This window comes from Apodemus sylvaticus, chromosome 18 (genome assembly GCF_947179515.1).
Source record: "Apodemus sylvaticus chromosome 18, mApoSyl1.1, whole genome shotgun sequence".
In the NCBI taxonomy this organism is placed as follows: domain Eukaryota; kingdom Metazoa; phylum Chordata; class Mammalia; order Rodentia; family Muridae; genus Apodemus; species Apodemus sylvaticus.
Genome location: NC_067489.1, coordinates 24,529,971 through 24,556,343, shown reverse-complemented (window position 1 = coordinate 24,556,343; position 26,373 = coordinate 24,529,971). Strand labels below are relative to the sequence as shown.

The 26,373-nt window shown below is 50.7% G+C and overlaps 1 protein-coding gene across 2 annotated transcripts in view; it reads right to left on the bottom strand.

The window, feature by feature from the left end:
• Adgra2 (adhesion G protein-coupled receptor A2) overlaps positions 1-22,231 on the bottom strand; it is a 39,434-nt gene extending 17,203 nt beyond the window's left edge. For both annotated transcript variants that reach the window (XM_052162436.1, XM_052162437.1), the window contains exons 1-2: positions 21,561-22,231; positions 7,757-7,828 (exon numbers count right to left, since the gene is read on the bottom strand). In XM_052162436.1, the coding sequence (XP_052018396.1) occupies positions 7,757-7,828; positions 21,561-21,952 (464 nt within the window). In that variant the 5' untranslated portion in view covers positions 21,953-22,231. The remainder of the gene's footprint in view (positions 1-7,756; positions 7,829-21,560) is intronic.
• Positions 22,232-26,373: the final 4,142 nt, after the last annotated feature.

The following is a 26,373-nucleotide window of genomic DNA, read 5'->3' as shown; positions in this document are numbered from 1 at the left end:
TCCACAGAGCTCTGGACCTGGGAAAGAGGCACTGCACTGACGGAGTGTCCCTATCCCCATTACCTTTTGTCCAGTCTCGATCATACGCTAGCCCAGGCACATTCTTCTCCTGCTATGGGTGTCGGCATGAAGGAAGGGACCCCTGACAGCAAAAGAGGAGGGACACTTCTAGGGCAGTCACGCCCTGTGCCCTTTCCGGAACCTGAGTGTGGGAGTACAGCAGGGAGATATCAAAGCTGGCCGAGGCGGTGACGCAGACCTTCCATCCCGGCACTTAGGAGGCTGAGGCAGGAGGATTGTGAGTTGAAGGTCAGGCCACAGCTATATATCCAGAACCTGTCTCCAAAACCCAGAAATAAGCAGAAGCCAACGCAAAACAAAACAAAAAGGCTGCCAGGTGAAAGTTCCTGAAAGAACTCGATCATTACAGCCTAGAACAAGAAAGTATCAGGAATCCATCAATGTATAAATAAATAAAAGATTTAAAGTACAGTGTGTTCAGTCAATGAGCTACTTATTATTTGCCCACAAAGAGGAACCAGTACTGCTAAAGCACGGATGGACCTGGAAAATGTTACCCGTGCTGAGAGGATCTAGTTATAAAAGATTACATATTATATAATTCTATTTATATGACATGGCCATAACAGGCAAATCCATGAAGATGGGAAGGATATTAGCGGCTGCTTAGGTCTGGCAGAGGCACGGAGACTGACAGCTAATGATTCAAGTTTTCTTTTGTGGATGATGAAAATGTTCTAAAATTAGATTAGAGCGACGGTTACACAATTTTCTGAAATATATCAGGGCCCATCGGACTGTACACTTTAAACGGGCAATATAAATTACATCATGTTAAGAGTCGTTAAAAGTGCGAGCTGGCGAGACGGCGTGTGTATGCGCTCACACGCGTTCGGGCAGAGTAGGGTTGAATAGAATTGGCTCCTCCTAGCCCTGACAGACCTCCCTGCCTGTAGGTCTGAAAACCAAATTATAGGTTTGCTGGCCACACAGCAACTTGCCCTGAGCCCTACAAGGTTTCCAGAGTTCAACTTGAAAGCACAGGCTGCCTACAAAACTGGCCAGAACACCCACCCCTGCAGGTATAGAGGTTGCTGGGAGAAGAAAGGAAAGGATCTTGTGGCTGGGAAATCCATTATGGTCTCACACTCTCACCTTCCCACTACCTCGCAGGATTCCTGAAACCCTCTATGGGTGTTTATTGAGCGCATACACGGTACCCGGTGTTTATTGAGCGCATACACGGTACCCGGTGTTTATTGAGCACATACACAGGGCCCAGCACTTAGACTGATGGAGGCAAACAAGAGGGGCTGTCCTTGATTCCTCTAGCCTTCCCCCAGGGCTTCAGCTGTTCTGGAGCCCAAGACAGCTTCTCCGTGTCATTCCTCCCCAGCGTTAGTGGGAACAAGAATGGAATGGAGAGACAGAGCGGGCCTCACCCTTGGCCACGCCCACAGATTAATGGAAACCACCTGGCTAGTTGAGCCGCCCATTCCCATGAGCATCTGCTTCTAATGAGCGCCCCAGCACCCGCTGCATACCAGCCCCCAGGGCTCATTAATCTCATTAGGCAATGACAAATCATCCCGAGCTGAGCAAACTCCCCTCCTTGGGCCCTTTGCTCTAGCTTCACACAAGCCTCGGTGGGTCCACATCCACACGGAGTCCCGCACCCTTCTACACACTAAGTCTCTCTCTCTCTTGACCTCTTCTGGGGCATGTCTGTCCAGTGGTCGCACGGGAGGCATCTCATAGAGCCCTGAAGGTTCGTCTCCCGACCTGTCCCTTGTCCCTTGTGCTTGCTGGGGACCTGGACAGAGAAGCATATGAAGCACCCGTGGAATGAGTCCTCCACGTCACGGTGGGGTGACTCTATGGCCCACTACCTGTTTAGCACGCATGCGGCTAACCAATACATCACCAGCACCGCTAACAACACAAGCAGGGCCTAGTGACACACAGCTGATCGCATCTGGAATGTCAGGACTCCAGAGGGCAAAGGACTACACATGGAGTTCTAGGTTCTCAGAACAACCCGGGCCTGCAAAGTGTGTCTGCAGATGAACGTACTTGCCACTGAGATTGCCAACTTGCGTGTTGGCCTTAAAACCTATATGGTGGAAAGAAAGGGTAGACCCCGGTGAGATGTCCTCTGGTCTTCATACATGTCCCTTGGCATACAAAAAAGACACATGATGGGAAGTCTGGACAACTACACATAACAAGTCAGGCAAACACCTTACGATGTATGGAACTCTTTAGAAAGGAAGGGCACTGCCTTCACTGGGATAGCCCATGCTCAGAGAAGAATTCCTAGCTCCATTCTCCATACAGGTCACACAAGGCTTGTAGAGGCATTCAGAAATGAAGGAAAAGACCAGGAGTTGATCCTGGGCCTCTTTATACCAGAGGAAGGAGCATGCTTTATTTGTTTGTTTGGAGAGGGTCTTCTGTAGAGCTATGTAGCCTGGGCTAGCCTGGTCTAGACGGTAAGTTCTAATCCAGCCTTGAACTTGCAACAGTGTTTCTGCCTCTGCTTCCCCAGGACTGGGCTTACAAGTGTTCTGCATGTCTGGTTACCACAGCTAGCCCTGGTCATGTTCTTTGTCAGTTTCTCCCCTGCCCCAAATGTCTTTCCTTTGGGTCACAAACAGGCTGCGTCAGGCTGAGGGGCCATAACAGTGCTTTAGGCATGTCTGGTCCTTCTGTCTGGTCCCTGGGCTGGCCATGAGCTGCCTGTGGCCTACTGGATTTTTGGTCCATTGTACCTAGCTGATGATGGGTCCCCCTGGATCCTAGATCCACCACTAAGATCCTTCTCCCCCCCCCCCCCCCCAGACAGAGTTTCTCTGTATAGCCCTGACTGTCCTGGAACTCACTCTGTAGACCAGGCTGGCCTCGAACTCAGAAATCTGCCTGCCTCTGCCTCCCAAGTGTTGGGATTAAAGGCGTGCGCCACCACCGCTTGGCTGCTTTTGCTTTTCAAGGGAGGGTTTCTCTGTGTTGCCTTGGCTGTCCAGGAATGCACTCCATACACCAGGCTAGACTCAAACTCAGAGATCCATCTCTATCTCCCAAGTGCTGGGATAAAAAGCGAGAGCCACTAAGATCCTCTGAACACGGACGGCCACTTCTGCATGCACTGAGCCTCCTTCCTCCGTCCTCCAATCCCACATTCACCCTGATGTCTCTGTCAGCTTACCTGTACCTTTCCCCAGCCTCACTCAGTAAGACCCTGGAGTCCAGAGCAGATGGCATGCAAATCTACTGCCCACCCTTGGCCAGCACAGTCACTGACACACACACACTCTACTCTCTCTTTCTCTCTCTCTCTCTTACTTACACACACACACACACACACACACACACACACACACACACACACACACACACTATCCCTTTCATCCATTTGCAAACTCTCAGCTATAGCTTACCACTGCAGTGACTAGACCAGACCCCAAACCTCCCATAAGACACCATGCCTGCAGATGGCGGGATATGGAACTGACATGGTCTCAGCTGCCCATGCCTAGACATCTGAGTCCTCCCACTGGACAGGAAAATCAGTGTTCCCTGGACACCAACTACACACCAGGCCACAATGTCATAGTTGTGATGAATAGGCCCACAGTCTAGGGGTCAACTGGTGTGTTAGCTGCCAACCTCAGATGAGCATGAGAATTCCCTCCCTGCTGGGTAAAATTCCCAGGCCCCGTCTGACCCAGTGACTTAACCACCCCCAGGAACAGGGCCCATTGCTTATGGGCCTTCTCCCTGCCCTAGCACAATGGTTCAATAGTTAGTCATATGCCCATCTGGCTGTGTGTCATGGTATGTACCTATAGGACTGGCTACCTATCGGGAGAATCCTAGGAGTGCAGCATTTCAAGGCCGTCCTGAGCTATACACTGGGACCCCCATATCAAAACAACAAACAGACCACTAATATTAGATTCTGCTAACATCAGTGCGCTGGGGAGGTGTTCTGTGCAGGTACAACCAGCTGGCCTTAACGAGACCCCCTTCAACAATGCAGTTGGATATCTTATAATCCTCTGATGGCTCAGGAGAAAACTATCTTGTCAGAGAAAATTCTAATCCAAGATGGTAGCATCTTTTCCTTACTTACCAGCCTGGCCTAGGAGTTTGTTCTTGACAGTCCCCACAGTCATGTAAGCCTGACAGATACACACTTATCAGTCAGCAGGCTAGAGAGCCTGAGTTCTCCAGCCCTGCTAGGTGCTCTCCCTACCCTGCTGTGCACAGCATATCTCTTTCCCCCAAAGGCCCTTCTTCCTCCTCACTGAAGTTCTGATCTCCCCAGGCAACACTGTAGGCACCACACAGATCCCAGAACAAGACGCTAAGTGCCTGGCTTGCCTACCCTATCACCTCCCTATTTTACAAGGGTCAGTACCCCACACTCAGCAGCCATTATTGGTCATTTTAACCTATATCCACACACAGTACCATCCCCCTGGCCCCTACCCACTCTATAGTCATCCGCTTCTTCTCTTTTGAAGTCATTCTAGTACAGGTTCCCACCTTTCCTAATGTTTCGATGCTTTAACACGGTTCCTCATGTTGTGACCCCAACATAAAATTATTTTTGTTGCTACTTCATAACTGTAATTTCACTGCAGTTTTAAATAATAATGTAAACATTGGATATTTCAGATAGTCTTAGGCAACCCCTGTGAAAGGGTTGATTGAACCTAGTGGGGTTGAGACCCACAGATTGAGACCCACTGTTCTGGGAATTTTTCTTTTTTGGATATACCTTAAACTGGCCTTGAACTCAGTCTGTATCCCCAAACTGCTGAGAACCCATCGGCTCTTTGCAAATATTTATAATTATACTTGCATATGATCCAGGTTGGCCTGGTACTTATTGCATCAGAGGATAACCTTGAACTTCAGGTCCTCAGGAGTTCAGGGGTTATGGGCATTTGGTACCACACCCAGTTTACAGGTGCTGGGGACTGAGCCTTGGGCCATATTTGAGGCCCCAGAGCTGGGAATTCTTGTCTTTTCTTGTGGCACAGTCCTCAATACCCAGCAACTAGGCAATACTCCTTCCAGGTACTTCTTCTGAGGGACCCTTGCTGCAGGTTCCCTGTCCGTGGTGCTGGGGAGAAGAGCCTAATTTGTTACTTTGTATAGGTAGGAAAAAAAGGAGGTGGCCATGGTGTCTCAGAAAAGGAGACAAAGGAAGCAAGAGGACAGATGGGAGATGTCGGAAGGACGGCGTGAGGCTCACAGAAGGGCTCCACTATGGGTGCCGGGAAGGAAAACATATAGGTTTGCCTTTCTCCCAAAATGTCCCTAAGGAGATGCTTGGTTTCCTGTCCTCTTAAAATCAAGACAAATGCCAGGCAGTGGTGGCACACACCTTTAATCCAAGCACTTGGGAGGCAGAGGCAGAGGCAGGTAGGTCTGTCTGAGTGTGAAGCCAGCCTGGTCTACAGTGCAAGTTCCAGGACAGTCAGAGCTGCACAGAGAACCCATGTCTTGGAAATAAAAAAAAAAAATCAAGACATAGATCCATTCCCAAATGCCCAATCATATATGGAAGAATGAACTTGTTCCCTCACCTGTAATCCCAGCATTTAGTGGGCTGAAGCAGGAGGCTTCAGAGCCCAAAGCCAGCCTGGGCTACAATAACAAGACTCTGAAGAAGAAGACTCTGAAGAAGAAGACTCTGAAGACTCAGAAGAAGAAGAAGACTCAGAAGAAGACTCAGAAGAAGACTCAGAAGAAGACTCAGAAGAAGACTCAGAAGAAGAAGAAGACTCAGAAGAAGAAGAAGAAGAAGAACAACAACAACAAGAACAACAAGAACAAGAACAAGAAGAAGAACAAGAACATGAAGAACAAGAAGAAGGAGGAGGAGGAAGAGGAGGAGGAGGAGGAAGAGGAGGAAGAGGAAGAGAGGAAGAGAAGAAGGAAGAGGAGGAGGAAGAGAAGGAGGAGGAGGAAATTATTAAGAGCTGAAAGATGAGAGCAGATGGGGAGGGGACCTGGGCTCCCTCTCTGACTGTGCTGTGCAATATTCTATGTAAATGGAACCACCTGGGGGGAGGATTTCTTTGAGCCTCAGACCTGAGCTTGAGGCTAGCCTTCTGTCATTATCACAGATACGATCTGCAGAGCCCGAGGACCCTGGACACAGACACCCAGCCCTACACTACACCACCCTCGCCTCCCTCCCAGGGCCCTCTTCTATTCCCAGCCTGCCCCAGGAACCCACATGGACTTGGCCACTCTTGTCTCCCATGGAGGCCACCGGGTCCCCCTCTTTACCTTGGTGGATTTGGCAAACTTTCACTCCCCCTGAGAGGCAGGCAGGAGGGAGGATGCTTTGACAAGAAAGCCAAGCATGGTTAAGTGGACTCTACTTCTCTGATGCCCTTGAACTCCCCAGTCCTGGTGACCCCTCCTTAACTTGTCTGAAAGAGGCCCTCAAACTCCTCTATGGTCACATGTACCAAGATGTGCGTGCTCTCCACCACACTGACGTCACCCTTCTCCATTTGTATTTTCCAACACACTGACCCAAGGCTTTGGAACCAAATGGTATAAGAAGGGGCCAAGGGCCCTACTGCATGAGTTAGGAATGCCTCTGAGAGGGACACCAGAGGTTACAGAGGTATGCATGGAAAGAAAGCAAGAATCAGTCCCCAGAAGAGAAAAGATCCCGGAATTCGTTTACATAAGGCAGTGATTCTCAACCGGTGGATGGTACGACCCTTTCGCAGGGATCACCTAAGACTACCAGAAGTCATATTTACATTATGATACATAACAGTAGCAAAATTACAGGTATGAAGTAGCAATGAAAATAATCTTATGGGGGTCATCATAGCATGAGGCACAGTATTGAAAGGTTGCAGCATTAGGAAGGTTGGGAACATGGGTGTAGAGGGACGAGAACCCGAAATGATGGCGTAGACTGGGTTTTAGAAGCATGACCGTGGGTCAATGGGAACCCTCACCTGGTAGGATGAGTGACTTAGCCGGTGTCCTATCCAGCCTCATCTCTTCTTCCTCAAGTTCCCCGAACACAGCTGGGTCCCCAGCCTTCTACCGTCTCACTTCCCTAACTCCTGTGGCCCCCAGACTGCTGCTCAGGAACTTTGTCCCACAAACTGCCCCTAGCCAGCCCCAGGGGTCATTAGTATGGGCTGAGGGTCTCCAGGAGAGAGTAAGGACACGTCTCCAAATGCACCTTTAAATTGGTGTGTGTGTGTGTGTGTGTGTGTGTGGTAGGGGAGCAACGCTCCGGAGCTCCCCACACTCAGTCCAGGACTCTGCCCCCTCCAGGCCCTGACTGTTGGTTTGTTTGTCTGGGTGGAGGAAAGAGCGCTCAGTCACATTAAGTCTCCCTCAGCCAGTTCCTGCTGGGTTGCCAGCTGGGGAGGACCAGGCTGGCTCACTCAGCCCTCTTGGCTAATTGCTCATTAAAGAGCATTAATGAGCTTCCCTTTGCCCTACCACTGCCTAGAACAGGGAACAGACCTTACTTTGCCTAGATCGCCAGGCAGTGCCTACTGAAGAGCCAGTTGCTCCCTCTCCCAGACCAGCAGCAGCTCTGTCCTATTGTAGCTCTGGCTCTGTAGGATCCAGTCCCTCTCTCCCTCTTCCCCCCACCCCCCAGAGTGACCAACCCACCCGTGGTTATCATGCCACCCCGCCCCCACCCCCACCTTGCCCAAACACTTCCAGCACTTACAACTTCTCCAGCAGGGACAGTCCCAAGAAGGATCCATTGCGGAGCCCAGTAATCTTGTTGTTGCTCAGAAGCCTGAAGGGACAGGAAGAACACAGATACACGCTGTTAGAAGGTAGGTGGTGCAAAGCGCAGACGGAGCGGGGACCCAAGATGGCCGTATGGCACTGTGTAAATGCCACCATCTAGCGTTCTGCAGCAGGGATGCCACCCGCCCCTCTAGGAGGTTATAGGGAGAAGCTGATGGAACAGTCCAGCCAGAACGAGAGCCTTCAGCCATAGACTGGACCTAATTTGAGATAGGGGTCAGTAGATGTTGTGATGGCTTGTTTCCAATTGGAGCCTCAGTGTCAACCCCATGGAGCCCATGCCAGGCCCCCCCGCCCCCCCCCCCCGCCCCTAGCTCTGTCCTCGCAGAAGTCCTCTCTCGACCCAAAATCCAGAGCATAGTGGTGGGCAGACTGGCCTCATCTGGGTCGGGGATGGAGAACGAACCCTAAAGCCCTGCATGGACACACACTCTTTTAATTCCAAGGCTTGGGAGGTAGAGAGCGGGAGTTTAAGGTCATCCTTGGCTATGTAAGTTTGAGGCCAGCCTGGGCTACCTGGTGGGATCCAGTCTCAAAGACAAAAAGCAGTAAGCAAAACAAAACAAAACACAGACACACAGACGGGGAGACAGGAGCGTGAGGAGGAAACCTTGGTGGAAGAGAGCTTTCCAATGCTCTCCTTGGACTTAAGGACTCTACTGGAGGGTGACCACTCTCAGAGACCAGGGTCTCAAGTTCAGAAGGGCTGTACTGTGACTGAATCCTCCTCGCCTTCCCAACCTGTGGAAAGACTGATGAAGCCCTGGATCTCATAGAAAACCAGCCCTCCCCCACCTTGCAATCTCTGCTCTATCCTTGGTTTCTTTACTGCTTATATTCTAGGGAGAAGAAGCCCCCAGCCTCATCTTTGCCCACCCACTCAGCCTTTCTTTCCCAGACTTCTCGTTAGGAGGAGGCAGTTCCAGACTGGCCAGAGGGCCCAACCCTCCAGTTAATTGCTTATTAGAAAGCTTTAATGAGAAATCTCAACCTAAACTCCTGGCTGCCCTGGGCTGAAGCAAAGGGTTTTCCCCTTCTTTGCTCTGTTCTTACTAGTGGAAAACTCACCGGAGGACCAAAGGACAAACTTTAAGAGGTCTCTGGAGTAGACGCCCTCTGTGCTGCGTGGTATACAGAGAAACCAGATTAGGAAGCAAATATAGAGGACCTGCAAAGAGATCTAACCTCAAACCTCATAGGAGTGATTAACCTAATGAATCAGAGAAGGACCCCGGGGCTCTGACTGTCCAGGACCTTTGGAATGCTAGGTAAGTGTTCCAACCACTGGGCCATATCCCAGGCCCCACATTGGCTAGGATGGCGGCAAGAGAGGGAGCTGTCTCTGGATTGATGGAAAGAGGAAGATAGATACCCCATCTCTTTCTTCCCTCCAGGTAGAGCACTTCCAACTTCCAGGACAGTCCAATAGTCTAATAGTCTTTCCAAGGGTGACAAGGTAATGTTTTCCAGCAGAAGAATGACTTAGGGGAAATTACTAGGTTTCCAAAATGCTACAGGCGCGCACACACACACACACACACACACCACGCACGCACGCATTCACGCACGCACTCCATCTTGATATTTCAAAGAGCACACTAAAGGTGTCAGCTATATGCTGCCTACTTGTAACTAGTGCACAGGAAGCTGAGGCAGGAGGAGGAAGGCTCAGGAACTGAAGGACAGCCTCCACTACAGAGCAGTAAACCGTCTGGGGGTGGGGGAAGCACATCCCATCAGAGCTGAGCTACAGCTCAGAGTAAGAATATGGGGCATGTAGTTAATATGCGCCAGGCCCTGAGTTCAGTCCCAACACACACAGCAAAAACAAGATGAAAATCAAAAGGCAGCTCAGACATAGGAAAAATTAAGAGCTTTTTTTTTTTTTTCTAACAAACTCCTTTTTTCTTGTTTTATGGATAAGGATGCCAGGACCGAGTTCCAATTCACAAACAGAGAAGCCCCAGAGAATGTTAGTGCTCACGCTTGGAATATGGATGTTATCTTAGAGTGGACAACCTGTCTGAATTCTAGAAATGTCTCAGGACTGAGGACTGCAGTTAGAAAAACCCTGACATTAAAAATCCTACACCAGGGGGCTGGAGTGATGGTTCAGATACTCTTCCAGAGGTCCTGAGTTTAATTCCCAGCATTGTCTGAAGACAGCTACAATGTACTCACAATCAATCAATCAATAAATAAATAAATAAGTAAATAAGTAAATAAAATAAAATAAAATAAAAATCCTACAGTAGCCAGGGTAGTGGTGCATGCCTGCCTTTAATCACAGGACAGCGGAGGCGGAGGCGGATGCATGCAGATCTTTCTGAATTTTAGGCCACACTAGCCTAGGTAGTGAGTTTAGGCCATTAAGGTATACATAGTGTGGTACTGTCTCAAAATAAATTCTAGTTCCAAGGGGATCCAATGCTTTCTTCTGGCTTCTGTGGGCATCAGGCATGTGCATTATATACACATACACACACTCACACACACACATACACACACACTCACACACACACACACACACACACACACACACGCACGCACACATGTGCATGAAAGGAACACATCAAAGTACCCATGTCAGAGGTCACCCAGCAGAAGCTGGTTTTCCCCTTCTACCATGTTGGCTCTGAGAGGAGAATTCGGCTTCAGGGTAGTGGTAAGTGCCCTTGACCTTTGAGCCATCTTGCCAGCCCTGTGTTCCTTTTCTTTTTGAAATGTCATTATATTTAAATGATGTGTATGAGTATCTGCTGTGTGGATGTGTACATGGGTGTGCAGGTACCCGTGCAGGCCAGAGGAGTTGGATCTCCTGGAGTTGGAGTTGCAGGTCACTGTGAGCCACCTGATGGGACCACCAGGAACTGAACTCTGGTCCTCTGGAAGAACAGTTCATGCTCTTCTTACTCACTGAGTCACCCCGTCAGCCTCTGCCTTTTCTCCTGCTTTGTACTCTAGGCTGTCCTGAAACCGATGATCTCTGTGACTCTCTTTCCCTATCAGATGCTAGGATTACACGCATGAGACAACAGACTGAAAATTCTTTCTAATACATAATTAAATATTTTATATATAAAAATGTTTGAAAGATCATGGAATTGAAATCAGAGTCCTTAAAAATGAAATTTCAAACTCTCAAATTTCTAAAACGAGAACCTGAGATCTCAGGTAAAGACCTCTGTCCAGATGGGCTCCTAAGTGTTGATGGGGGCCCCACATTTCTAGGCCCTTCAGTCATTGGTCCTAACCTCTTTCATATATCCCAAACCTTTAACTTAGAGCTGGCTCATAGAAATATAACATGATGGGTCCCCAATGGAAGAGTTAGAGAAAAGACCCGAGGAGCTGAAGGGGTTTGCAGCCCCATAGGAGGAACAACAACCAGAACCAAAGAGTACACATGGAGGGACCCATGGCTCCAGCCTCATGTGTAGCAGAGGATGGCCTTGTCGGCCATCTATGGGAGTAGAGGCCCTTGGTCCTAATGCCCCAGTGTAGGGGAATGCCAGGACCAGGAAGCAGGAGTGGGTGGGTTGGTGAGCAAGGGGAAGAGGGAGGTGATAGAGGGTTTTCGAAGGGGAAACTAGGAAAGGGAATAATTACATTTGAAATGTAAATAAAGACAATATCTAAAAAGAAAGAAAGAAAGAAAGGAAGAAAGAAAGAAAGAAAGGAAGAAAGGAAGGAAGGAAGGAAGGAAGGAAGGAAGGAAGGAAGGAAGAAAGATAGAAAGATAGTGTGAACCACAATGTGTAATTTAAATTCTCTATCAGTCTCTTTTTTAAAGTTTGGAATTGATTTTAATCAACTCTGATTAAGCCCAACATATTCAACGTCTTTTCACTTCAATGTGTAATCTATTCACAACATTATCAATTAGATATCTTATTTCTCTGTGTGTAACAAACCTTGGGAATCTGGAATGTATTACAGTCCTACCAGCACATTCTGGGTCAGATCAGCTACACTCTAAGTGTGCACAGCTAACATGGTAGGGTTCGGGGGCATTACAAAAGGTGGGGAGCAGCCCGTGAAGCAGTCCAGGATGAAACTCAGGACCAAAACAACGTGTCTCTTGGCCTGGCCAACTCCAGACTACATCCCATCCTATTCTTCAGGGACCTCCTGTGTATAACAGGGCTCCTTCTCTAGATGCCTCTGTGCTGGGACAAGGCACACCAGCACAAATGCCCCCAAAGCCTCAAAACTCATACATGCAGAGACCATGATTCCGACCTCCACACACACAGAAAGGCAGGCATTAGGCAAACGGCTCTTTATCCTTTTCCACCGGGCTCCACCCCTCCAGGCAGGAGTGCCACTTGTGACAGACTCCAGCAGATGGCTGGCTCTGCTGAGTCCCTCAAAACCCAGAACGGGAACTCTTGCTTTAATTTCCCCAAGAGAGCCGAGGAATTTCACTCTAAACCTGCAGCATCCACAGAGTGTTTGTGGGTTGCTGTTGCTTTCGAGTTTGTTTTCAAGTGTGTGGATCTAGAAAGTTGTTTTTACTGAGGTATGTCCTACTCTCTGACAGGCAACAAAAAAAAAAAAAAAAAAAAGGAAGTTTCTTAGAAAGGGCAACTAAATACTCATGGGAACAAATATGTACAGAGCAGAGATTGAAAGAAAGGCCATTTGGAGACTGTCCCACATCGGGACTCATCCCACACACAGTCCCCAAACTCTGAAACTATTGTGGATGCTAAGAAAGGCTTTCTGAAAGGAGTCTGATATGGCTGTCTCCTGAGAGGCCCTGCCAGAGCCTTACAAATACAGAGGCGGATGCTTACAGCCAACCATTGGACTGAGAGCAAGGACCCCAACAGAGGAGTTAGGGAAAGGACTGAAGGAGCTGAAGGGTTTTGCAACCTCATAGGAAGAACAACAATATCAACAATATCCAGACCCTCCTCCCCCCTCCCCCAGAGCTCCCAGGGACTAAACCACCAACCACGGGGTTCACATGGCTCCAGCTGCATATGTAGCAGAGGATGGCCTTGTCAGGCATCAATGGAAGGAGAGTTACTTGGACCTATGAGGGATGGATAGATGCCCCCTGGGAAGGGGAATCGAGAGCGGGGAGACAGAAGTGGGTGGAGGAACACCTTCATAGAAGCAGGGGGTGGGAGGATGGGATGGGGGTTTCTGGGAGGTGGGGGAAAACTGGGGTAAGGTGTTAACACTTGAAATATAAATTAAAAAAATAAATTAAAAAACCCAAAAGTATAAACAAATAAAATGAAATAAAATAAATGGAAGTTGCAGATCTGATAGTGGGGTGAACACAGACACACAGACACACACACATACAGACACACACACATACACACACACATACACACACACATACATACACACACAGAGCTCTATCCAATGGGAAGGAAAACATTCCCACCATTGTTGACTGTCTCAGAAGAGCCGGCAGCAGCCTGGATGCAGGAGGGAGCTATGTCCCCCACAGCCTCATCCAGCTATTCCATATACAGCACCAGCAAGGGCTCTCTTTAAACCCCCAGTCAGATCCATCCTCGGGCCATACTTCTCTCTCACACGACTGCCTCACAGGGAGCCAGCTTGGCGAGTCCCTTCCAACCACACAAACCCTACAGGCCCCACGGAGACCTGGAAAAGCAGCTGTAGCTTCTGCCCCCTACCTCCCCACCCCCGCCCTCAGCTCAAACTTTCTATGGGAAGGAGGGTTAGTCCCTGGGGTCCCCTCTTCCCTACTCTAGAGTTTGAAACCAGGCCAAATACTGGGCACACCAAAGCCATTCCAGAATCCTCTCAGGGTTGGGGCCCTATTTTAGGGAGGAGAGTGAAGAGAGTAACCACCAGTGGAGTGGCTGGCGTCTCTAGAGCCCTTGTGGCCTCTGGGTAGCCACAGGAACTCACCAGATACCACTCCCACATCAAAAGTGACCCCATAGGACTCATGCGGGCCCTGCACTATGGGGCACAGAACCAACATGTGGAGGCAGTGAAAGGTTCTCACGTGCCGGAGAAAGTCAGTGTGTGTGTGTGTGTGTGTGTGTGAGAGAGAGAGAGAGAGAGAGTATTTGTGTGTGTGTGTGTGTGTATGTGTATGTGTGTGTGTGTATTTGTGTGCGTGCGTGTGTGTATGTATGTATGTGTATGTGTGTATGTGTGTGTGTGTGTATGTGTGTGTGTGTGTGTGTGTATATGTGTGTGTGTGTGTGTCCATTCTTTGACCCAACAGACTCTGGATGGTCAGGACCCACACTCTCTAGGGCCCAGAGCGCCAGGGGTTTAGCCCTTCACCAGCTTTGCACAATCTGGGAAGGCCCTGGCACCAATGCCCGCTGCTGGTGTGTGGTAACAGGCAGCTGCACAGTGAGGGGGAGGGATGTTGTCTGTTTGCTGATAAGCTATGCTGAACCATCCAGGGGAGACCTGAGCTCCCAGATTGTTCTGTAGTACAGAGCTCCGGGCCTCCGAGTATCTCCAGGGCCTGAAACCTAAAATATAATCATCACCTCTAGGACACAAATGCTATGCTAGGCTAATAACTTGGTGATAAAGTGCTTGCCTGATATGGGTGAAGCCTGTGTCTGACCCCCAGCATAAATAAATAGATGCTACAAATTGGAGGCATTGGCAAATGCTTAATTTGCATGATGACCAAATGTCATACTTTATCAGTGAGCAATACATATGGCGTTTAGTTAGGGATATAGGCTAATGGCTCCCCCTCTGGGTCTTCCTTTCCCTTTGAGTTTGCCCTTGGTGTCTCGGACATGCAAGACGTCCTGCCCACTCCTGATCATCTTTACCATTGCTTTGCTCGTCTGGAAGCCTATCCAGGCAGTTCTGGATGACATCAGGGAATAGAAGAAGCAGGTGGATCTACTTTCTCCAGTACTAGAGAGCCCTGTCCAGACCCTGCCCCTAACCTCAACCTGGGACACGGAACAAGTCAGAGACAAGCCATGGGTCACAGCCAAGACCAAAGGAGAAGCTGCCTTATATCCCGACTCCTGCTTATCTGCTTACCTCTAACTCAGCTTTTCTTGTAGGTCTTGTCTTCTTCCTCTAGTTATCTCTACGAGGGCATCTGACTTGGTAAAGAGTAGGCAAGACCAAGATATTCGGGTTTATATGAGGAAGGAGTGATTTTGAGCTTTAGGACCGAATCTACAGGCAGAAACCTCTAATAAAGTGCTATAGGCATCTGTGGAAGTCCTGAAGGGGACTTGGCGATTTTGTGTTTCCAGCTTTCTTGCTGGAGTGCGAGGAACATAGACACCTAGACTTTCATCTGTTTACTCCCTAAACCTCAAACACTCAGCTCTTAAAGACACATGGTAGAGGAAGAAACAATCTACAAGGGGGGGAGCAGGGAGGAAGAGAGGGAGGAGGGACTTTCAATCTACCTTAAGGACTACTGACTACTGTCATGATATAAAATACTATCAGAATGTGGACGGAGCTGGGGTATAAAAGGTCTTGTGTTTGATACCCAATAAGTAAGTAAATACACACACACACACACACACACACACACACACACACACACACTCCCAAAGGATTAATTTGCTACCAAATTAACACTGGCTGACCAATCCTTCACATTTATATGGAAGTCAGGCCCTTAATCTCCCCTCCCTGGTGTTAATCTGGGGCTGCCCCGTTATTGTACAGCTCAGTGCTCCTAGTTTCCAAGGCTATAAGGTCCTTGGGACAAGGAACACGTCTCTCACCTGCTTCCGGGACTTAAATGAGTAGATACTGGCTGAGTGGATGGGCAAGCGGAGCTCCCAGGACAGGGATGCCCAGTGGGCATGGAGTCCGATGCAGAGCCAGCTGTGCCAAGTCAGAGCCAGCCTGGTCTACACGGCCAGTTTAGGCTAGCCAGGGCGATACCAACCAGTGCTACATAGTGAGACCTTGTCTTTAAAAAAACAAAACAAAGCAAACCAAAACATTTAAAAAATTCCTTCTGTCCTCTAACCCTTTCTGTCTCCGAGACCTAACTCAAGGGCAGAAAGGGAGAGCTAATTTTTCGGGTCCCCCTTCATTTATCCAAACTGTAGCATTCCGCTTTGTGCTTCTGGGTCACACTACCTGGAGTCCGTTAACCTTGAGGGACCAGGAAGCCTCCTAGGGGCTTCAGAGTACCCAGTCTCTCTGTCCTCCCCGAGGTCACCTGCAGAGGTGGCAGCCAGCAGGCAGTCTGGAAGCAGGAGCTTGATAGAGGAAAGTTTTCGAGCTAGGGAGGGGCGGAGTTCCTCACAGGAGGCCCCAGGCTTCATCAGCTTTCCCATTCTGGGGCTAATGCCTCCTCTAGTCTAAAGTACAGGTTTGGACCTCTCCGCGCAATATCAGCAAGGCATGAACCCTGGTGATATTGTGGTGGGTGGGGGCTGGGGTGAGAGGGGTGCCCATTCCTCTCCTTTCCTTTCCAGCTGGGAGATGTCTGCTCCTCCACTCAGGTCACCCCATAGCCTGCCCTCACCTGGCCCCATCCATCTTGCATATCCCGTTGTGAGGGAAGGCAAGGGCTGGGGGAGTGGGGCCTCAGTGTCAGCTTCCTCCAGTTTCTCTGCCCCCCCCCCCCCGCCCCATCGCCCTTCCTCTCCGTGGTCCTGTCCTGAAAGCAAAGGAATGTTCTGGAGTTTGGGAAGGATGGGGGCCCCTCAGTGGAGGGAGGAAGGGGAGGAGGCAACTCCGTCCTGTCAGTGTCTGAGCCCTAAATAGAACACAGCAGCCAGGCTAGGGGAAAGAAAATAAACAGCCCCTCTCAGCGGCCCTTCCTGATGGTCACCGGATTTTCCTTCTGGTTCCTTAGCCCAGGGCAATTTCCCCTTAGCTTTTTCTCCCCTCTCTTCTCTGTATAGCCTCTCTCTTAGGGGTGATGGGGGAACCAGTGCTTCTGGGCAGGCTGTGTGACAATGGGGAGTTGTCCTCCCCTCTCTGGGCTTCAGTGAGGAAGCAGACAGAGGCTATAAACTGAATGGAAAGACCCGAATCAACTTAGAAGCAGAAGAGGGTCTTATCCCTACGACCCACTTGCAGGATAAACTTAGAAACAATCTCTCAGTTTATAAATATGACCCCAAAATGTAAGAGTCAACCTACATTAGATTCACATTACACTGGTTTACCAGCACAATGGGGATAGATACTCAGGCGCTTCACCAATTCCACAGGAGCCTGCAGAAAGGGCCTTAGGGTTCAGACGGTCCATACACATGTCTTACTTAAGCCAGGCAAATGACCCCATCCTAGTGACTTTCCAAGCCAGGTCCCGGTACCATTTGGGGCTGAAGTACATGCATGTCTTTGGGTCCTTTGGGACCCAGTCTTTTCAGTTCAGGAAGTAATGGGCCAGCAATCCGATCCCTGATGACTCCGCTCTTCCCACAGGGCTCTCCTGAAACAGGACCACATAACGCATTGCACCCTAATATCTGACGCCAAGAGTCTGGAGGATAGGGGTTCTCAAGACCACGAAGCATGAGCAGTCAACGTCTCTGGCACCTGGGCATACCACCTCCAGCCCCTCAAGAAAGTGGGTGGGAGGAGTCAGGGAGGCTCCGGGACTCCCCTTCACATGGAGAGTCAAAGGGAGCAGGAGTTCATGAGGTGAGACCTTCACCCTGAAGGGCTTGGGAGTGTGTTGAGAGACTCAGGCCTCCCTCATCTCCTCCTCTCTGGCCTCTTCCCTCCTTTCCTTCTTTCTGTCTCTTCTCCCCCTCCCCCTCCCCTGCTCACAAAAGCTCTCTGTACACAGCCACTTCCTCTGGCTGCTGTCTCGGAGCCCAGACCTTATGAGAACCATATGGGGGAAAGAGGGTAGGAGAGAAGGGGGTGGGGAGGCAGGCTGGGCCCGCCCCTATAGCCAGCATCTTTCCTCTGCCCTCAGGCTGTGAGCTTGGTGGCTGGCACACTTTGGCCCACAGTCTCCTAACTAGATCCCGGTGGTTCGCAGTGAACCACCCAGGCCAAAGCTGAGAGCCCCAAGGGTGATCTTTGCACTTGAGCCATCTCCCTGAGGCAGGAGCATTTCAACAAGGACCCTACCTCTCTCCCTACCCACCACCATCAAACTCCCAGGATAAGAACCCAGCTAGCAGTGGGCACATCTGTGCAGACAGCCCCTTCTGCCCTATACAGGAACATCTGTCTAGGCTGAGCAGGTGGCTTGTTCTGAAGGAATGATCAATGATTGCTTATGTCTGCACCTCTGCCCTCAGCCTAAAATGTTCCCAGGTCAAAAGGACTTTGGTCCTGCTGGAGAGAGAAGGGAGAAAGAAATGGATTTTTTTAAAAGCAACATTTGTATCCACCGGATTCCAAATAGCAAGACCCTCATCTGGTAGAAACACTGAGATCCTATGAGCTGATTCCACACTGATCCCACCTAGCGATCCCTCTAACATCTCCATCCTCAGCTACAAAGCCTTAAATTGTGGGCCTGGGCTTGTCAGTCTCTAAGACCCTTGTCAGTGCAGATGAAGTAGGAATTTATGGCCCTGGCTTGTGTCCTCTGGGGTCCTCCTGGGGAGATTTCCTTCTGTGCTTATCCGTTATCAGCCCTTCCTGGAATCCCTTGTTCTCGGACCTCCTCCCCCCCTCACTCTCAGAGCTCAGGACCAGAAAGCAGGCCTTCAGCCACTGCCCAGTTTGGGGGGGGGGGAGGTTCCCACTCAGAACAAAATCCTCCCCTGCATAAGTCACCTACCCTAGGACCCCAGAGAGAGGGCTCATAAAGGCTCTCGCTCTGGGCATTTGTACCCACAGCTGCCCTGCAGACTGGGCTGTGAGGCTGGGGGTGGGGGGTGGGGTGAGAAATGGATCAGGAAGGAAGCCAAGAGCTCTGCTTTCCTGGAAAACTGCAAACGAAAGTCCACCATGGAGGAAACAAAGCAGAGGGTGGGGGAGAGAGGACCTGCCGTGTGCAAAAACAGAAGGCAGAATGGAGATAAGGGGTGGAGGAAGGATTTCTCAATGAGGTAAACAGGACTGCCCCTAGGGAGGCCCCCCTAGCAGACAGGGACCTTATCTGGCCCTTTGAGTCCTAGTCCTAAGTGTCTGCCTGGCTTCTATCTGGAGGGTTCCTGTGGCTGCAAGCTAGGGACCTGTTCTGGAGGGGGAAAGAAAGTCCTCAGTGGGAATGTAGCAAATGTCTAGGAGGGAGGACACAGGCACAAAGCAAAAACAGCTGGCTTAAGTCCTGCTGCTCTACCTGGTGACAAGCTAAGGGGGGGGGGGGGGGGAGGTGTGTGTGTGTGTGTGTGTGTGTATGAAGATTTGTTTTGTTTGAGACAGGATCTCCCTATGTAGCTCAGGATGGCTTGGAACTCACCGTCCTCCCAGGATCACAAGCACCCCACACCTAGCAAGACTCCCCACTTATAAGGGGACTTCCAGTCCTGGAGAGATGGCTCAGCGGGTTAAAAGCATTGACTGCTCTTCCAGAGGACCTGGGTTCAATTCCCAGCACCCACATGACAGTTGACAACTGTCTATAAGTCCAAGATCTGACACCCTCATCCCCAAACATATAAAATAACAATAAATAAGATTTTTAAAAAGTAAGGGGGTTGCTGTGCTCTTCCTTGGAAGCAGCAGCCTTTTCCAGCCCTCCTGTCCCATCTCAAGATGAGACGTAACAGGGTGCTTGGACTGAGTCCCTTCCTACCTTCCACTGAGATCCTGGGTCCTGGTTTGTTTTTTTGGGTTTTTTTTTTTTTTTTTTTTTTTTTTTTTTTTTTTTTTTTTCACTTCAGAGACTGCTGGCGGGAAGGGAGGGGATCCATCAGGATCATAAATGTGGAAAATTGAGAAAAACATCTGGAGGGAGATTCAGATTCCATTACACTCCAGACTGGTGGATGAGTGGGCTTTCTTGTCCTGTCCTTTCCAGGGTCCTGCCAGGCTGCAGACCAGTCTCTTGGGAAGGTACTGTGCGCCAGCTAGGTGAATGGCCGGGAGGAGAGAGAAACCTTCCCTTAGGGAAGGGCTTAGGGCTGGAGCAGGAAGGTAAGTCAAGTCTGCTGCTGCTTTGCCATGATATATTCTCACCAAGAACTGGTCCCGCTCCTTTGAGTGGCGTCGATGGGAATTAGCCATGGCTGGAAAGCATTAGTTGCCAAATCATTCTAAGATGTCCTGCAAAACCACTTTTCTATTTTTTCCCCTCCCTTCCCTCTGTCTTGACCATGTTAGGATTCCCTAATCCCCACCAACAGACACACAAGAGACAGCTCCCACACAAGTGAGTCCACTGAGCCTCCAGAGCCTGTGCCCAATCACCTCCACCCCCAGCCGAGCGAGCGAGCTATCACTGTGCAGCTGTGTGTCACAAACACTGGCCAGCTATTTCTCACAGCAAAGCATTTTTCCCCCTCTCCTCCACAACTAAGTAGGCTGGGGAATGCCCAAGCTTTCCCGAACCCTAAAACATCACTACACTTAAACCTACTGTGTTCTCTTAGCAGCCACTAAGGCTACAAGCCAGAAGGCGCATCGAGGTGGGAGAGAGAAGAAATACAGTCTCCGCTACCAGGCACACGTCCCAGCTGGAGAAAATGCAGGCCAGCCGGCCAACATCACAGGCTGACCAGTTGTGTCCTGTCAGGAAGCCAGCTGCCTCTGAACCCACCACAGGACTCACTGTATTGTTCTGGGCACAATCGAAAAAGATGAAACCAGCCCCAGCTCTGGGCCAGGGGTGTTGGAGAAGAGGCTGCCTCCCAGGGTCAGGATGACAGGGAAGGGGGAAGCGACTTTTAGGCTAGATCCTGAACAGGAAAGCAAGGAACCGCTGCTAGGGCACGACCCTTAAATTCCACGTCGTGCGTGGATCGTGGAGCACATGGTCAGCACAGGAAACCGCTGGGGTGCGGGATGTTCTCCGTGTGCGGTTGCCGGAACTTGAAACTCTGGTTAAAGAGCACAGGCACTGGCGTCCAGTAAAGCAAGGACTTAATCCGGCCTGGAGTTGAAAAGAGAACTATGGAAAGAGGCCGGGAGGCACGTGTCTCCCCTTCAACCAGGTTTTCCTACCAAATCTTTTGAGTAATTAAGTTAATCGATAAACAGCCAAACTATTTCCATGGGGGGAAAGGAATAGGCCGGGACCGGGGCTCAACCGAAGTTCACTTCCCAAATATGCGCAGTGGGAGAGGGCCCAAGAGGAGTTGGGACACCGGGTGTTTCTTTGAGACCAGAAGCATCTGCATTCCAAGGACAGGCTTAACAGAGCTCAGGCTGCCTCGGTCCTAGGAAGCCGGACTGAGGAGCAGAGCTCCGCAGGCCCGGGGCGGGGCACCATAGACTGAGTTATCCCAGTTAGAGAAGAAACCAGGCAAGCCAGCTGAAGCCAGTAGGTTCCCGGTCCTGCGGGCTCGAAGCCTCAACCGTGGTGGGTCCCTGACTCCGATCAGCCTTCCCACTCCCACCCAGCTCAGGGCCCCGTAAAGCTGCAATACTAGTCCATCTGGGACAAGGGACACGGATTGGTCCCTCCAGCACATCACCTGTGCAGGTGAGCGGGCCTCTCATTCTGGGTGCATACCCGGGTTCTCGAAACTCCGATCCTTTTACTTCAAGTTTCCTGGCTGACGCCTGGACTCAGACTTTCCCCAGGCTCTCAAGTGGCAAGATCGTCCCCCTCACCCCATCCCCACCCGACCCGTTTAGATCCCACTCACTGACCTGACCCCAGCACAGACTAGGGTACTCACAGGGTGATGGTGCCGTTCGGCAGAAGGCTGGGATCTGGAGGTTCGGGGAGATCCCCACCGCCGCACACCACCCTCCTTCGAGTCGGGTTGTGGGCGCCGCCACTTAGTCCCTTGGGCCGCTCCCCAGAGCACTTGCAACCGCGGATAGGGACCGGGCAGCCAGGAGCACCCCGAGTGCCAGGAGCCAGGAACAGAAGACAAGGCAGCAGCGGCAGCAGCAGCAAACGCGCGGGCGGCACCGGCATCCTGCGTCCCCCGGCGCCCATCAACCCATCGCCCCGCGGGGACCTACAGCGCTGGGGCCGGACGGCTCGCCGGCCAGAGGGACCCGGGCGTGCGGGAGGAGTGCTCAGCGGGAGCCCCGGGCGCCCGGGGGCGGGGCGGGGGGCCATGGGCGGAGGCAAGCCTCGGGGTCCCCGCTGCGGCGCCCCGGGGGCATGGCTTGCGAGCACCCGGGGCCGGGCGGGACGCGGGCGCCGCTGACAGCGCAGCGCGGGTGGCCCCCGGCGGCGCAGTCCGAGACTCAGCGCAGCGCTCCGAGCCGACGGAAGCCTGGCCTCTGCGCGTGGCCGGCTCGCTGTGCGCGCGGCTGAGACCTAGCGGATCGTGCCGGGCTCCTGCTGCTGCCGCCGCCGCTGCCGCAGCTCCGTGCCATGGATGGGGGCAGCAAGGCGCCGCGCCGCTCCCGCCGCCAGCCCCCGCCCGCCTCCATCACCGCCTCGTCACTCTGCGAGGCCCTAGCGCCGCCTGATACCCTGCCAGGCGGCTTCCCTCCTTCAAGTGCAAACCCAGAAAACAGCTTAAACAGCCACCCACTCCTATACCCCATCACCTACCCTGAACCAAGACTGTTCTCCAGCTCAACTCTTTTTCTACTGGCCAGGGCTTTCTCTCTCTACTGCCCAGCTCAGACTTCTAAGGCAACCATCACTTTCCACAAAACTCTCTCTTATCCAGCCTACACACCCTCCTTCCTAAGACTTCTGTTGAAGTTAGGGTTTGTCCTGGGATGCTTGGTGGTCCGTGTTAGGCACTGATCTTTGCTCAGGATCTAAGGTGTTTGTCTTTGGCCCCTGACACGATGAGCCGATCTAAAGTTGACTCTCACAGTCCTGTTCCCGCCCCTCAGACTTGGATTGAAGCCACAGCAGGAGGGCACAAGACTGAGACAAGGAGGCCATAGACCTTACCCTGTGAGCAGTGACCTTGCCCAGCAGGAGGGGCATGTCATTAGGCCAAGGAGAGGTCAAAGGTTAAGGCAGACACTGCCAAAGCTATCGGTGAGGCGCTTTGTGTGTGTGTGTGTGTGTGTGTGTGTTGAGGCTGGGCAGTAAATGAATAAGGGGGAAATAAGAGAAGGCCCAGGGATTTATAATAGGGTGTGGGTAGACAGTACCACCAGCCAGGGTATCCCATTATAGGTTCCAGGCCCAGCTGATGTCTTTTATTAGCTGTTTGACTTGACACTGCACATAACACCTAGGGGTGTGTAGTCTATTGGGCCTTGCTTGTGAGTTGTAAAGGGATGTAAACTGAGGCCTGAGAAGGGAGAAGAAGGGCCAGTCCTAGGTAGGATCTGACCTTTGACAGCTGGAGAGGAGTGTCAAAGTGCCTGTGGACACCACCTCAAAAAAGCAACAGTAACAATGACCAACAACCAACACCTGTGGGTGATAGAGGTCCTGCAGTGCAGACTGAAGAGAAGGCTGGCTGGGGTCGGAGGACCCAGGATGCTGCTGTCCCAGTTTCCCCAGAAATGATGACCTTTTTTAAAAAAAGATTTATTTATTATAAATAAATACATTGTAGTTGTCTTCAGACACTCCAGAAGAGGAAGATCTTGTTACAGATGGTGGCGACCCACCACGTGGTTTCTGGGATTTGAACTCAGGACCTTCAGAAGGACCTTCAGTGCTCTCATCCGCTGAGCCATCTCTCTAGCCCCTTGATGACCTTTTTTTAATCACTCAGTAGACCCCTCATTGCTAGGTAGCTGGCCAGCTTCAGGACTGGGACAGAACTCCTGCTCAAGACCCTTCTGTGCTAACAAAGCACCCCACCTTGGTCCTACAGGGGGGTCAGTGCCTTTTCTGCCACTGTGGCCTGTGAGCCACATCTCCCATCTCCTTTCCAGGGTAGCCTCTCCCGGGCCTGATGGCTGCAGCCACCAGCCTCTTAGCTTTCCCTCGCTAGAGTCCCTGGTCAGTCCCTGTTGCAGGCTCTGTTTCCTTGAGCTTCCAAAGATAAATAAATAGTGGTTGCAAATGGAGGAAATGAGAAATGGAATGGAGACTCCCAGCAGGAGCCTTAAGCAGGCTGCATTCCTCAGGAAAGGGGCCAGCGATGGGCAGAGACCAGGCACACAGTCCGCCAGGGCCAGAGATAGGGAAGAGCTGAAGGGGCCTCTGACAGAGTCACAGCTTCCCTGGGATTTTTTTTTTCTTTTCTAAAAGACAAAGGCTCAGGAGACAGTCTCTTGTCCCATGGAACCCTCTGAGGCTCAAAAGTTACAGATGACATGGGTGGGCTGTTGAGGGGAGGTGCCCGTCGTGGGCCTGAGATTCCTGGTGGGGACGTTCACACAGCACTCCTGATGGGTGTCATTTTGACATCTGCACAATGGACAGAGTGTGGGGTGCACCTCCATTTTGTATATAGGAAGAAACCTGAATTCTGAAGTGCAGGATGGTCACTTCCCTTTGAAATCTTTTCTAAGTGTCCCACTGAGCTACTCAGTGCCTTCCCCCAAAATCCTATTACTGCCTGTACTTGTGTAAGGGTACAATCTTTTTGTGTTAAAAGGCTGCAACCTGGTACATTTCTGGCTCTACTTGGGAGACTTACTGTGTCTTTTAACACAACCAGGGCCTCATGCATCCGGGTTGGCCAGTGCTTTAATCAGGGTTTCTGTCCTACAAGGAAACTCCATAACCCATATGCAAGTAGGGGAGGAAAGGGTTTATTGGGCTTACACTTCAGTTCATTGTCCATCACTGGAGGAAGTCAGCACAGGAACTCAAGCAGGCTGGAACCTGTATACAAGAGCCGATGCAGAGGCCATGGAGGATGCTGCTTGCTGGCTTGCTTCCCATAACTCCTACAGGGGGGCTCAGGGCCTTTTCTGCCACTGTGGCATTATAGAACCCAGGACCACCAGCTCAGGGGTGGCACCACCCACACACCATGGGCTGAGCCCTCCCTCATCGATCACCAATTGAGAAAATGCCTTACAGCTGGATCTCATGGAGGCATTCTCTCAACTGAGGCTCCTGCTTCTCAGATGACTCTAACTCGCGTCAAGTTGACACAAAAAAACATGCAGAATATGCTGGAACTCACTGTATACCTAAGGATGGTTTTGAACTCCTGGCCTCCCTATCCATACCTTCTGGGTGCCAGGATTACAGGAGTATGCTTCCTTGCCCAGTTATGCAGTGTTGGGGACAAATGGTACCCAGGACTTCAAGTTTGTGAGGCAAGAAAACACCGTACCAACTGAGTCACAACCCCACTCTACCCTTCCCCCCCCCACCCCAGGCTTCCTTCTTTTTTGAAATAAAATGGCAACTCACACTTCATTCCTAGTCTCAGGCAACCTAGTTAAGGATTCTGGCCAAGTAAATATATGCTATTGGCAGGGGGATCAAGAGTTAGCCTTGACTGGCCTTGGTTACATATCAAATTTGAGACTACTGCATTCCATGTATGTATATATGTGTGTGTATGCATTCAATGTGTGTGTGTGTGTGTGTGGTGTTAATTAATTAATTATTTATTTATTTATTTATTTATTTATTTTTGGTTTTTTCAAGACAGAGCTTCTCTGTATAGCCCTGGCTGTCCTGGAACTCACTCTGTAGACCAGGCTGGCCTTGAACTCAGAAATAGCCTGTCTCTGCCTCCCAAGTGCTGGGATTAAAGGCGTGAGCCACCACTGCCCGGTGTGTGGTGTTGAAGGCCCATACCATGGTGCATCTCCTCTCAACATCATGCCAATGTCATTGTATTCGACTCAGGCTCAGATGGTTTGTGGGACAAGAGACTTTCTCCACAGACTTTGTCTGCATCACACACACACACACACACACACACACACACACACACACACACAGGGGTTGAACCCAGGGCCTCACACATTCTACAAAGCTCTACCACTGCATCCTACCATTCTCCGTAGCTGTACCAAATAGACCTTTTAGCAAAATTTAGGATTATGTACGAGATAATGGGGCAGAGTGGCTGACAGGAGCAGAGACATTAACCCACCTGGTTCTAGGAAATCGAAGTCTGTAAGAGTCTAAGAGTTCACACCATACACTGTCTTCCTTCCTCCTTCCTTCCTTCCTTCCTCCTCCCCTTCCTTTGTGATAGGTTCCTGCTCTGTGGTCTCAGCTAGCCTTATCCTATTCAGTAGCCGAGGCTGGCCTTGAATCCTCCAGTCTCCGTATCTCGAGCGCTGGTTTTACAGGCACCAGTCACCACGCTCGACTCTTGCCATCATCGTAAAGGACGTTGGTGGGATTTAACTGACTTCTGTGCCTGGTTTGGTTCACTAATGACTGTACTGCTGTAAATTACATAATTTTGTTTTTTCCTTAAGACCAATTAGTATTCCATTATGCATTATGTACATATTCCGCCTTTATTCTTTGATTCCCTTTTCTGTAGCACAGCAGGATAACTGTTGCTTATCATAGCCTATGATATAGTTTTATCTTTTTTTTTTTTTTTTTTTTGCAGTACAGGGGATCAAACAGAAGGCTTGCATGCCGTGGGCAAGAACTCTTTCACTTAGCCACACGCTTAGCCTATA